General features: G+C 49.8%; 1 protein-coding gene across 1 annotated transcript in view; it reads right to left on the bottom strand.

Moving 5' to 3' along the window:
- The window catches only part of GBA2 (glucosylceramidase beta 2), a gene marked incomplete at its 3' end in the record, with an annotated part of 73,219 nt that overhangs the window by 21,147 nt on the left and 39,505 nt on the right, over positions 1-12,567 (bottom strand). The window contains exons 5-6 of the mRNA XM_075261397.1: positions 5,375-5,593; positions 2,861-3,103 (exon numbers count right to left, since the gene is read on the bottom strand). Coding sequence (XP_075117498.1) covers positions 2,861-3,103; positions 5,375-5,593 — 462 coding nt within the window. The remainder of the gene's footprint in view (positions 1-2,860; positions 3,104-5,374; positions 5,594-12,567) is intronic.

Genomic DNA, 12,567 nt, shown 5'->3' with positions numbered 1-12,567 from the left:
CGGGCACACACATTGTGTATATACTGACTGTACATTGTGTATACTCACTATACGGGGCACATACATTGTGTATATACTGCCTGTACATTGTGTATACTCACTATACGGGGCACATATAGTGTATATACTGACTGTACATTGTGTATACTGACTATACGGGGCACATACATTGTGTATATACTGACTGTACATTGTGTATACTCACTATACGGGGCACACACATTGTGTATATACTGCCTGTACATTGTGTATCCTGACTATACGGGGCACATACATTGTGTATATACTGACTGTACATTGTGTATACTCACTATACGGGACACGTACATTGTGTATATACTGCCTGTACATTGTGTATACTGACTATACGGGGCACATACATTGTGTATATACTGACTGTACATTGTGTATACTCACTATACGGGGCACGTACATTGTGTATATACTGCCTGTACATTGTGTATACTCACTATACAGGGCACATACATTGTGTATATACTGCCTGTACATTGTGTATACTCACTATACGGGGCACATACATTGTGTATATACTGCCTGTACATTGTGTATACTGACTATACGGGGCACATACATTGTGTATATACTGACTGTACATTGTGTATACTCACTATACGGGGCACATACATTGTGTATATACTGACTGTACATTGTGTATACTGACTATACGGGGCACATATAGTGTATATACTGCCTGTACATTGTGTATACTCACTATACGGGGCACGTACATTGTGTATATACTGACTGTACATTGTGTATACTCACTATACGGGGCACATACATTGTGTATATACTGACTGTACATTGTGTATACTCACTATACGGGGCACGTACATTGTGTATATACTGACTGTACATTGTGTATACTCACTATACGGGGCACATACATTGTGTATATACTGCCTGTACATTGTGTATACTGACTATACGGGACACGTACATTGTGTATATACTGACTGTACATTGTGTATACTCACTATACGGGGCACACACATTGTGTATATACTGACTGTACATTGTGTATACTCACTATACGGGGCACGTACATTGTGTATATACTGCCTGTACATTGTGTATACTCACTATACAGGGCACATATAGTGTATATACTGACTGTACATTGTGTATACTCACTATACGGGGCACATATAGTGTATATACTGACTGTACATTGTGTATACTCACTATACGGGGCACATATAGTGTATATACTGACTGTACATTGTGTATACTGACTATACGGGGCACATATAGTGTATATACTGCCTGTACATTGTGTATACTCACTATACGGGGCACATACATTGTGTATATACTGCCTGTACATTGTGTATACTCACTATACGGGGCACACACATTGTGTATATACTGACTGTACATTGTGTATACTGACTATACGGGGCACATATAGTGTATATACTGACTGTACATTGTGTATACTGACTATACAGGGCACATATAGTGTATATACTGCCTGTACATTGTGTATACTCACTATACGGGGCACGTACATTGTGTATATACTGCCTGTACATTGTGTATACTCACTATACGGGGCACATACATTGTGTATATACTGCCTGTACATTGTGTATACTGACTATACGGGGCACATATAGTATATATACTGCCTGTACATTGTGTATACTGACTATACGGGGCACGTACATTGTGTATATACTGACTGTACATTGTGTATACTGACTATACGGGGCACATATAGTGTATATACTGATTGTACATTGTGTATACTCACTATACGGGGCACATACATTGTGTATATACTGCCTGTACATTGTGTATACTCACTATACGGGGCACGTACATTGTGTATATACTGCCTGTACATTGTGTATACTGACTATACTGGGCACATATAGTGTATATACTGCCTGTACATTGTGTATACTGACTATACGGGGCACATATAGTGTATATACTGACTGTACATTGTGTATACTCACTATACGGGGCACGTACATTGTGTATATACTGCCTGTACATTGTGTATACTCACTATACGGGGCACATACATTGTGTATATACTGCCTGTACATTGTGTATACTCACTATACGGGGCACACACATTGTGTATATACTGACTGTACATTGTGTATACTGACTATACGGGGCACATATAGTGTATATACTGCCTGTACATTGTGTATACTCACTATACGGGGCACATATAGTGTATATACTGCCTGTACATTGTGTATACTGACTATACGGGGCACATATAGTGTATATACTGCCTGTACATTGTGTATACTCACTATACGGGGCACGTACATTGTGTATATACTGCCTGTACATTGTGTATACTCACTATACGGGGCACATACATTGTGTATATACTGCCTGTACATTGTGTATACTCACTATACGGGGCACATATAGTGTATATACTGCCTGTACATTGTGTATACTGACTATACGGGGCACATATAGTGTATATACTGCCTGTACATTGTGTATACTGACTATACGGGGCACATATAGTGTATATACTGCCTGTACATTGTGTATACTGACTATACGGGGCACATATAGTGTATATACTGACTGTACATTGTTTATACTCACTATACGGGGCACATACATTGTGTATATACTGCCTGTACATTGTGTATACTCACTATACGGGGCACGTACATTGTATGGGGGGCACATACATACAGGGGTCAGGAGCCTGGTCATGTGACGTCCCTGCACTGTAAGGGTTAAGGTCACATCTGATGGAGGTCAGAGGTCAGGAGCCTGGTCATACAGGCTGAGGGTTCGGTACAGTGTGTCAGACAATCCTCTTTCCCCTCTTATACATGGTGCCCCCACTTACCGTCTCTCGCACGGCGATGCCCAGGGTCAGGGGGTTGGAGTTGGTGCGGTGATGTAGCAGGACCCCGGAGACCCCCGGCTCCCCATCCTGACACACACTGAAGGGCTCGTTCCAATGGCCGCCCATCTGGTCACTTCTACTGCCACTGCCATTCCTGAATGTGAACATAATGGAGACCTCCACCTCCTCCCCGCTGACGTTCTCCACATCCCAGACAAAGACCGCGAGCGGGAGGGACGAGTCCTGTGGGCGGAGACAAAGTCCTGAAGAAAGGTGGAACCCCAACCTCACCAACCGTGACCTGACCCTATATGGTGGAACCCCAACCCTACCAACCATAACCTGACCCTATATGGTGGAACCCCAACCCTACCAACCATAACCTGACCCTATATGGTGGAACCCCAACCCTACCAACCATAACCTGACCCTATATGGTGGAACCCCAAGCGTAACCTGACCCTATATGGTGGAACCCCAACCCTACCAACCGTAATCTGACCCTATATGGTAGAACCCCAACCCTACCAACCGTAATCTGACCCTATATGGTGGAACTCCAACCGTAACCTGACCCTATATGGTGGAACCCCAACCCTAACAACCGTAACCTGACCCTATATGGTGGAACTCCAATCCTACCAACCGTAACCTGACCCTATATGGTGGAACCCCAACCTCACCAACCGTGACCTGACCCTATATGGTGGAACCCCAACCTCACCAACCGTAACCTGACCCTATATGGTGGAACCCCAACCTTGACCTGACCCTACATGGTGGAGCCCCAAGCGTAACCTGACCCTATATGGTGGAACCCCAACCCTACCAACCATAACCTGACCCTATATGGTGGAACCACAACCCTACCAACCGTAACCTGACCCTATATGGTGGAACCCCAAGCGTAACCTGACCCTATATGGTGGAACTCCAACCGTAACCTGACCCTATATGGTGGAACCCCAACCCTACCAACCGTAACCTGACCCTATATGGTGGAACCCCAACCCTACCAACCGTAACCTGACCCTATATGGTGGAACCCCAACCGTGACCTGACCCTATATGGTGGAACCCCAACCCTACCAACCGTAACCTGACCCTATATGGCGGAACCCCAACCTCACCAACCGTGACCTGACCCTATATGGTGGAACCCCAACCATACCAACCGTAACCTGACCCTATATGGTGGAACCCCAACCCTAACAACTGTAACCTGACCCTATATGGTGGAACCCCAACCTCACCAACCATAACCTGACTATATGGTGGAACCCCAACCTCACCAACCATAACCTGACTATATGGTGGAACCCCAACCCTACCAACCGTAACCTGACCCTATATGGTGGAACCCCAACCCTACCAACCATAACCTGACCCTATATGGTGGAACCCCAACCTCACCAACCGTAACCTGACCCTATATGGTAGAACCTCAACCCTACCAACCGTAACCTGACCCTATATGGTGGAACCCCAACCTCACCAACCGTAACATGACCCTATATGGTGGAACCCCAACCCTACCAACCGTAACCTGACCCTATATGGTGGAACCCCAAGCGTAACCTGACCCTATATGGTGGAACTCCAACCGTAACCTGACCCTATATGGTAGAACCCCAACCCTACCAACCGTAATCTGACCCTATATGGTAGAACCCCAACCCTACCAACCGTAACCTGACCCTATATGGTGGAACCCCAACCCTACCAACCGTGACCTGACCCTATATGGTGGAACCCCAACCATACCAACCGTAACCTGACCCTATATGGTAGAACCCCAACCCTACCAACCGTAATCTGACCCTATATGGTAGAACCCCAACCCTACCAACCGTAACCTGACCCTATATGGTGGAACCCCAACCCTACCAACCATGACCTGACTATATGGTGGAACCCCAACCCTACCAACTATGACCTGACCCTATATGGTGGAACCCCAACCGTACCAACCATGACCTGACCCTATATGGTGGAACCCCAACCGTACCAACCATGACCTGACCCTATATGGTGGAACCCCAACCGTACCAACCATGACCTGACCCTATATGGTGGAACCCCAACCCTACCAACCATAACCTGACCCTATATGGTGGAACCCCAACCCTAGCAACCATGAACTGACCCTATATGGTGGAACCCCAACCCTAGCAACCATGAACTGACCCTATATGATGGAACCCCAACCCTACCAACCATGACCTGACTCTATATGGTGGAGCCCCAAGCGTAACCTGACCCTATATGGTGGAACCCCAACCCTACCAACCGTAACCTGACCCTATATGGTGGAACCCCAACCCTACCAACCGTAACCTGACCCTATATGGTGGAACCCCAACCCTACCAACCGTAACCTGACCCTATATGGTGGAACCCCAACCCTACCAACCATGACCTGACTCTATATGGTGGCGCCCCATCCTTACACCCCAATATACACCTGTACATGATGACACCCCGTCCTTCCAGTACACATGGAGGGTCTCTTACCTTATAGTCATGAGGGATGACGGGAGAGACCTGGCGGCAGGTTAAGGTGATGCCCTGCCCGGGCAGGTGGTAGACGCTCCAGGCCCGTGGATACAGCGCATGGTAGTACGCCTGAGTGCCGCTATAACCCCAGTTCCATCCTTGCAGAGTGTGAGGGTGTTCAGTGGACAGGACCTGCTGGTAAACCGTCTGACCGCGCCGCCGCACACACACTGTAAACTGCACCGACAACCTGCGGGTTAGATCTGCGCAAACTGTACGGTGTAACGTATACACACGCTGTACTATATAACACACACTGTACGGTGTAACGTATACACACGCTGTACTATATAACACACACTGTACGGTGTAACGTATACACACGCTGTACTATATAACACACACTGTACGGTGTAACGTATACACACGCTGTACTATATAACACACACTGTACGGTGTAACGTATACACACGCTGTACTATATAACACACACTGTACGGTGTAACGTATACACACGCTGTACTATATAACACACACTGTACGGTGTAACGTATACACACGCTGTACTATATAACACACACTGTACGGTGTAATGTATACACACGCTGTACTATATAACACACACTGTACGGTGTAACGTATACACACGCTGTACTATATAACACACACTGTACGGTGTAACGTATACACACGCTGTACTATATAACACACACTGTACGGTGTAACGTATACACACGCTGTACTATATAACACACACTGTACGGTGTAACGTATACACACGCTGTACTATATAACACACACTGTACGGTGTAACGTATACACACGCTGTACTATATAACACACACTGTACGGTGTAACGTATACACACGCTGTACTATAACACACACTGTACGGTGTAACATACACACACTGTACTATATAACACACACTGTACGGTGTAACATACACACACTGTACTATATAACACACACTGTACGGTGTAACGTATACACACGCTGTACTATAACACACACTGTACGGTGTAACGTATACACACGCTGTACTATAACACACACTGTACGGTGTAACGTATACACACGCTGTACTATATAACACACACTGTACGGTGTAATGTATACACACGCTGTACTATAACACACACTGTACGGTGTAACGTATACACACGCTGTACTATAACACACACTGTACGGTGTAACGTATACACACGCTGTACTATAACACACACTGTACGGTGTAACGTATACACACGCTGTACTATATAACACACACTGTACGGTGTAACGTATACACACGCTGTACTATATAACACACACTGTACGGTGTAACGTATACACACGCTGTACTATATAACACACACTGTACGGTGTAACGTATACACACGCTGTACTATATAACACACACTGTACGGTGTAACGTATACACACGCTGTACTATATAACACACACTGTACGGTGTAACGTATACACACGCTGTACTATAACACACACTGTACGGTGTAACGTATACACACGCTGTACTATATAACACACACTGTACGGTGTAACGTATACACACGCTGTACTATATAACACACACTGTACGGTGTAACGTATACACACGCTGTACTATATAACACACACTGTACGGTGTAACGTATACACACGCTGTACTATATAACACACACTGTACGGTGTAACGTATACACACGCTGTACTATATAACACACACTGTACGGTGTAACGTATACACACGCTGTACTATATAACACACACTGTACGGTGTAACGTATACACACGCTGTACTATAACACACACTGTACGGTGTAACGTATACACACGCTGTACTATATAACACACACTGTACGGTGTAACGTATACACACGCTGTACTATAACACACACTGTACAGTGTAACGTATACACACGCTGTACTATAACACACACTGTACAGTGTAACGTATACACACGCTGTACTATAACACACACTGTACGGTGTAACGCATACACACGCTATACTATAACACACTGTACGGTGTAACGTATACACACGCTGTACTATAACACACACTGTACGGTGTAACGTATACACACGCTGTACTATATAACACACACTGTACGGTGTAACGTATACACACGCTGTACTATATAACACATACTGTACGGTGTAACGCATACACACGCTGTACTATAACACACACTGTACGGTGTAACGTATACACACGCTGTACTATAACACACACTGTACGGTGTAACGCATACACACGCTATACTATAACACACTGTACGGTGTAACGTATACACACGCTGTACTATATAACACACACTGTACAGTGTAACGTATACACACGCTGTACTATATAACACACACTGTACGGTGTAACGTATACACACGCTGTACTATATAACACACACTGTACGGTATAACATATATACACGCTATACTATAACACACTGTACGTTACACCATTACATGTACCAGTGGTGTGTACAGGGGGTACCATGTCCGGCGTGCTGTGTATACTGTGCGGTTGGTCGTGTACCATGTCCGGCGTGCTGTGTATACTGTGGGTTGGTCGTGTACCATGTCCGGCGTGCTGTGTATACTGTGGGTTGGTCGTGTACCATGTCCGGCGTGCTGTGTATACTGTGCGGTTGGTCGTGTACCATGTCCGGCCTGCTGTGTATACTGTGCGGTTGGTCGTGTACCATGTCCGGCGTGCTGTGTATACTGTGCGGTTGGTCGTGTACCGTGTCCGGTCTGCTGTGTATACTGTGCGGTTAGTCGTGTACCGTGTCCGGTCTGCTGTGTATACTGTGCGGTTGGTCGTGTACTATGTCCGGCCTGCTGTGTATACTGTGCGGTTGGTCGTGTACCATGTCCGGCGTGCTGTGTATACTGTGCGGTTGGTCGTGTACCATGTCCGGCGTGCTGTGTATACTGTGCGGTTGGTTGTGTACCATGTCCGGCGTGCTGTGTATACTGTGCGGTTGGTCGTGTACCGTGTCCGGCGTGCTGTGTATACTGTGCGGTTGGTCGTGTACCGTGTCCGGCGTGCTGTGTATACTGTGCGGTTGGTCGTGTACCATGTCCGGCGTGCTGTGTATACTGTGCGGTTGGTCGTGTACCGTGTCCGGCGTGCTGTGTATACTGTGCGGTTGGTCGTGTACCGTGTCCGGCGTGCTGTGTATACTGTGCGGTTGGTCATGTACCATGTCCGGCCTGCTGTGTATACTGTGCGGTTGGTCGTGTACCATGTCCGGCGTGCTGTGTATACTGTGCGGTTGGTCGTGTACCATGTCCGGCGTGCTGTGTATACTGTGCGGTTGGTCGTGTACCATGTCCGGCGTGCTGTGTATACTGTGCGGTTGGTCGTGTACCGTGTCCGGCGTGCTGTGTATACTGTGCGGTTGGTCGTGTACCATGTCCGGCGTGCTGTGTATACTGTGCGGTTGGTCGTGTACCATGTCCGGCGTGCTGTGTATACTGTGGGTTGGTCGTGTACCATGTCCGGCGTGCTGTGTATACTGTGGGTTGGTCGTGTACCATGTCCGGCCTGCTGTGTATACTGTGCGGTTGGTCGTGTACCGTGTCCGGCGTGCTGTGTATACTGTGCGGTTGGTCGTGTACCGTGTCCGGCGTGCTGTGTATACTGTGCGGTTGGTCGTGTACCATGTCCGGCGTGCTGTGTATACTGTGGGTTGGTCGTGTACTATGTCCGGCGTGCTGTGTATACTGTGCGGTTGGTCGTGTACCATGTCCGGCGTGCTGTGTATACTGTGCGGTTGGTCGTGTACCATGTCCGGCGTGCTGTGTATACTGTGCGGTTGGTCGTGTACCGTGTCCGGCGTGCTGTGTATACTGTGCGGTTGGTCGTGTACCATGTCCGGCGTGCTGTGTATACTGTGGGTTGGTCGTGTACCATGTCCGGCGTGCTGTGTATACTGTGCGGTTGGTCGTGTACTATGTCCGGCGTGCTGTGTATACTGTGCGGTTGGTCGTGTACTATGTCCGGCGTGCTGTGTATACTGTGGGTTGGTCGTGTACCATGTCCGGCGTGCTGTGTATACTGTGCGGTTGGTCGTGTACCATGTCCGGCGTGCGGTGTATACTGTGCGGTTGGTCGTGTACCATGTCCGGCGTGCTGTGTATACTGTGCGGTTGGTCGTGTACCGTGTCCGGCCTGCTGTGTATACTGTGCGGTTGGTCGTGTACCATGTCCGGCGTGCTGTGTATACTGTGCGGTTGGTCGTGTACCGTGTCCGGCGTGCTGTGTATACTGTGCGGTTGGTCGTGTACTATGTCCGGCGTGCTGTGTATACTGTGCGGTTGGTCGTGTACCATGTCCGGCGTGCTGTGTATACTGTGCGGTTGGTCGTGTACCATGTCCGGCGTGCTGTGTATACTGTGCGGTTGGTCGTGTACCATGTCCGGCGTGCTGTGTATACTGTGCGGTTGGTCGTGTACCATGTCCGGCGTGCTGTGTATACTGTGCGGTTGGTCGTGTACCATGTCCGGCGTGCTGTGTATACTGTGCGGTTGGTCGTGTACCATGTCCGGCGTGCTGTGTATACTGTGCGGTTGGTCGTGTACCATGTCCGGCGTGCTGTGTATACTGTGCGGTTGGTCGTGTACCGTGTCCGGCCTGCTGTGTATACTGTGCGGTTGGTCGTGTACCATGTCCGGCGTGCTGTGTATACTGTGCGGTTGGTCGTGTACCATGTCCGGCGTGCTGTGTATACTGTGCGGTTGGTCGTGTACCATGTCCGGCGTGCTGTGTATACTGTGCGGTTGGTCGTGTACCATGTCCGGCGTGCTGTGTATACTGTGCGGTTGGTCGTGTACCATGTCCGGCGTGCTGTGTATACTGTGCGGTTGGTCGTGTACCATGTCCGGCGTGCTGTGTATACTGTGGGTTGGTCGTGTACCGTGTCCGGCGTGCTGTGTATACTGTGCGGTTGGTCGTGTACCATGTCCGGCGTGCTGTGTATACTGTGCGGTTGGTCGTGTACCATGTCCGGCGTGCTGTGTATACTGTGCGGTTGGTCGTGTACCATGTCCGGCGTGCTGTGTATACTGTGCGGTTGGTCGTGTACCGTGTCCGGCGTGCTGTGTATACTGTGCGGTTGGTCGTGTACCGTGTCCGGCCTGCTGTGTATACTGTGCGGTTGGTCGTGTACTATGTCCGGCGTGCTGTGTATACTGTGCGGTTGGTCGTGTACCGTGTCCGGCCTGCTGTGTATACTGTGCGGTTGGTCGTGTACCATGTCCGGCGTGCTGTGTATACTGTGCGGTTGGTCGTGTACCATGTCCGGCGTGCTGTGTATACTGTGCGGTTGGTCGTGTACCATGTCCGGCGTGCTGTGTATACTGTGCGGTTGGTCGTGTACCGTGTCCGGCCTGCTGTGTATACTGTGCGGTTGGTCGTGTACCATGTCCGGCGTGCTGTGTATACTGTGCGGTTGGTCGTGTACCATGTCCGGCGTGCTGTGTATACTGTGCGGTTGGTCGTGTACCATGTCCGGCGTGCTGTGTATACTGTGCGGTTGGTCGTGTACCATGTCCGGCCTGCTGTGTATACTGTGCGGTTGGTCGTGTACCGTGTCCGGCGTGCTGTGTATACTGTGCGGTTGGTCATGTACCATGTCCGGCCTGCTGTGTATACTGTGCGGTTGGTCGTGTACCATGTCCGGCCTGCTGTGTATACTGTGCGGTTGGTCGTGTACCATGTCCGGCCTGCTGTGTATACTGTGCGGTTGGTCGTGTACCGTGTCCGGCCTGCTGTGTATACTGTGCGGTTGGTCGTGTACCATGTCCGGCGTGCTGTGTATACTGTGCGGTTGGTCGTGTACCATGTCCGGCGTGCTGTGTATACTGTGCGGTTGGTCGTGTACCATGTCCGGCGTGCTGTGTATACTGTGCGGTTGGTCGTGTACCGTGTCCGGCGTGCTGTGTATACTGTGCGGTTGGTCGTGTACCGTGTCCGGCCTGCTGTGTATACTGTGCGGTTGGTCGTGTACCATGTCCGGCGTGCTGTGTATACTGTGCGGTTGGTCGTGTACCATGTCCGGCGTGCTGTGTATACTGTGCGGTTGGTCGTGTACCATGTCCGGCGTGCTGTGTATACTGTGCGGTTGGTCGTGTACCGTGTCCGGCCTGCTGTGTATACTGTGCGGTTGGTCGTGTACCGTGTCCGGCGTGCTGTGTATACTGTGCGGTTGGTCGTGTACCATGTCCGGCGTGCTGTGTATACTGTGCGGTTGGTCGTGTACCATGTCCGGCGTGCTGTGTATACTGTGCGGTTGGTCGTGTACCATGTCCGGCGTGCTGTGTATACTGTGCGGTTGGTCGTGTACCGTGTCCGGCGTGCTGTGTATACTGTGCGGTTGGTCATGTACCATGTCCGGCCTGCTGTGTATACTGTGCGGTTGGTCGTGTACCATGTCCGGCCTGCTGTGTATACTGTGCGGTTGGTCGTGTACCATGTCCGGCCTGCTGTGTATACTGTGCGGTTGGTCGTGTACCGTGTCCGGCCTGCTGTGTATACTGTGCGGTTGGTCGTGTACCATGTCCGGCGTGCTGTGTATACTGTGCGGTTGGTCGTGTACCATGTCCGGCGTGCTGTGTATACTGTGCGGTTGGTCGTGTACCATGTCCGGCGTGCTGTGTATACTGTGCGGTTGGTCGTGTACCGTGTCCGGCCTGCTGTGTATACTGTGCGGTTGGTCGTGTACCATGTCCGGCGTGCTGTGTATACTGTGCGGTTGGTCGTGTACCATGTCCGGCGTGCTGTGTATACTGTGCGGTTGGTCGTGTACCATGTCCGGCGTGCTGTGTATACTGTGCGGTTGGTCGTGTACCATGTCCGGCCTGCTGTGTATACTGTGCGGTTGGTCGTGTACCGTGTCCGGCGTGCTGTGTATACTGTGCGGTTGGTCATGTACCATGTCCGGCCTGCTGTGTATACTGTGCGGTTGGTCGTGTACCATGTCCGGCCTGCTGTGTATACTGTGCGGTTGGTCGTGTACCATGTCCGGCGTGCTGTGTATACTGTGCGGTTGGTCGTGTACCGTGTCCGGCGTGCTGTGTATACTGTGCGGTTGGTCGTGTACCATGTCCGGCCTGCTGTGTATACTGTGCGGTTGGTTGTGTACCGTGTCCGGCGTGCTGTGTATACTGTGCGGTTGGTCGTGTACCGTGTCCGGCCTGCTGTGTATACTGTGCGGTTGGTTGTGT

Source organism: Leptodactylus fuscus, unplaced genomic scaffold (assembly GCF_031893055.1).
Source record: "Leptodactylus fuscus isolate aLepFus1 unplaced genomic scaffold, aLepFus1.hap2 HAP2_SCAFFOLD_124, whole genome shotgun sequence".
NCBI lineage: Eukaryota > Metazoa > Chordata > Amphibia > Anura > Leptodactylidae > Leptodactylus > Leptodactylus fuscus.
This window is presented reverse-complemented; position numbering and strand designations above follow the sequence as displayed.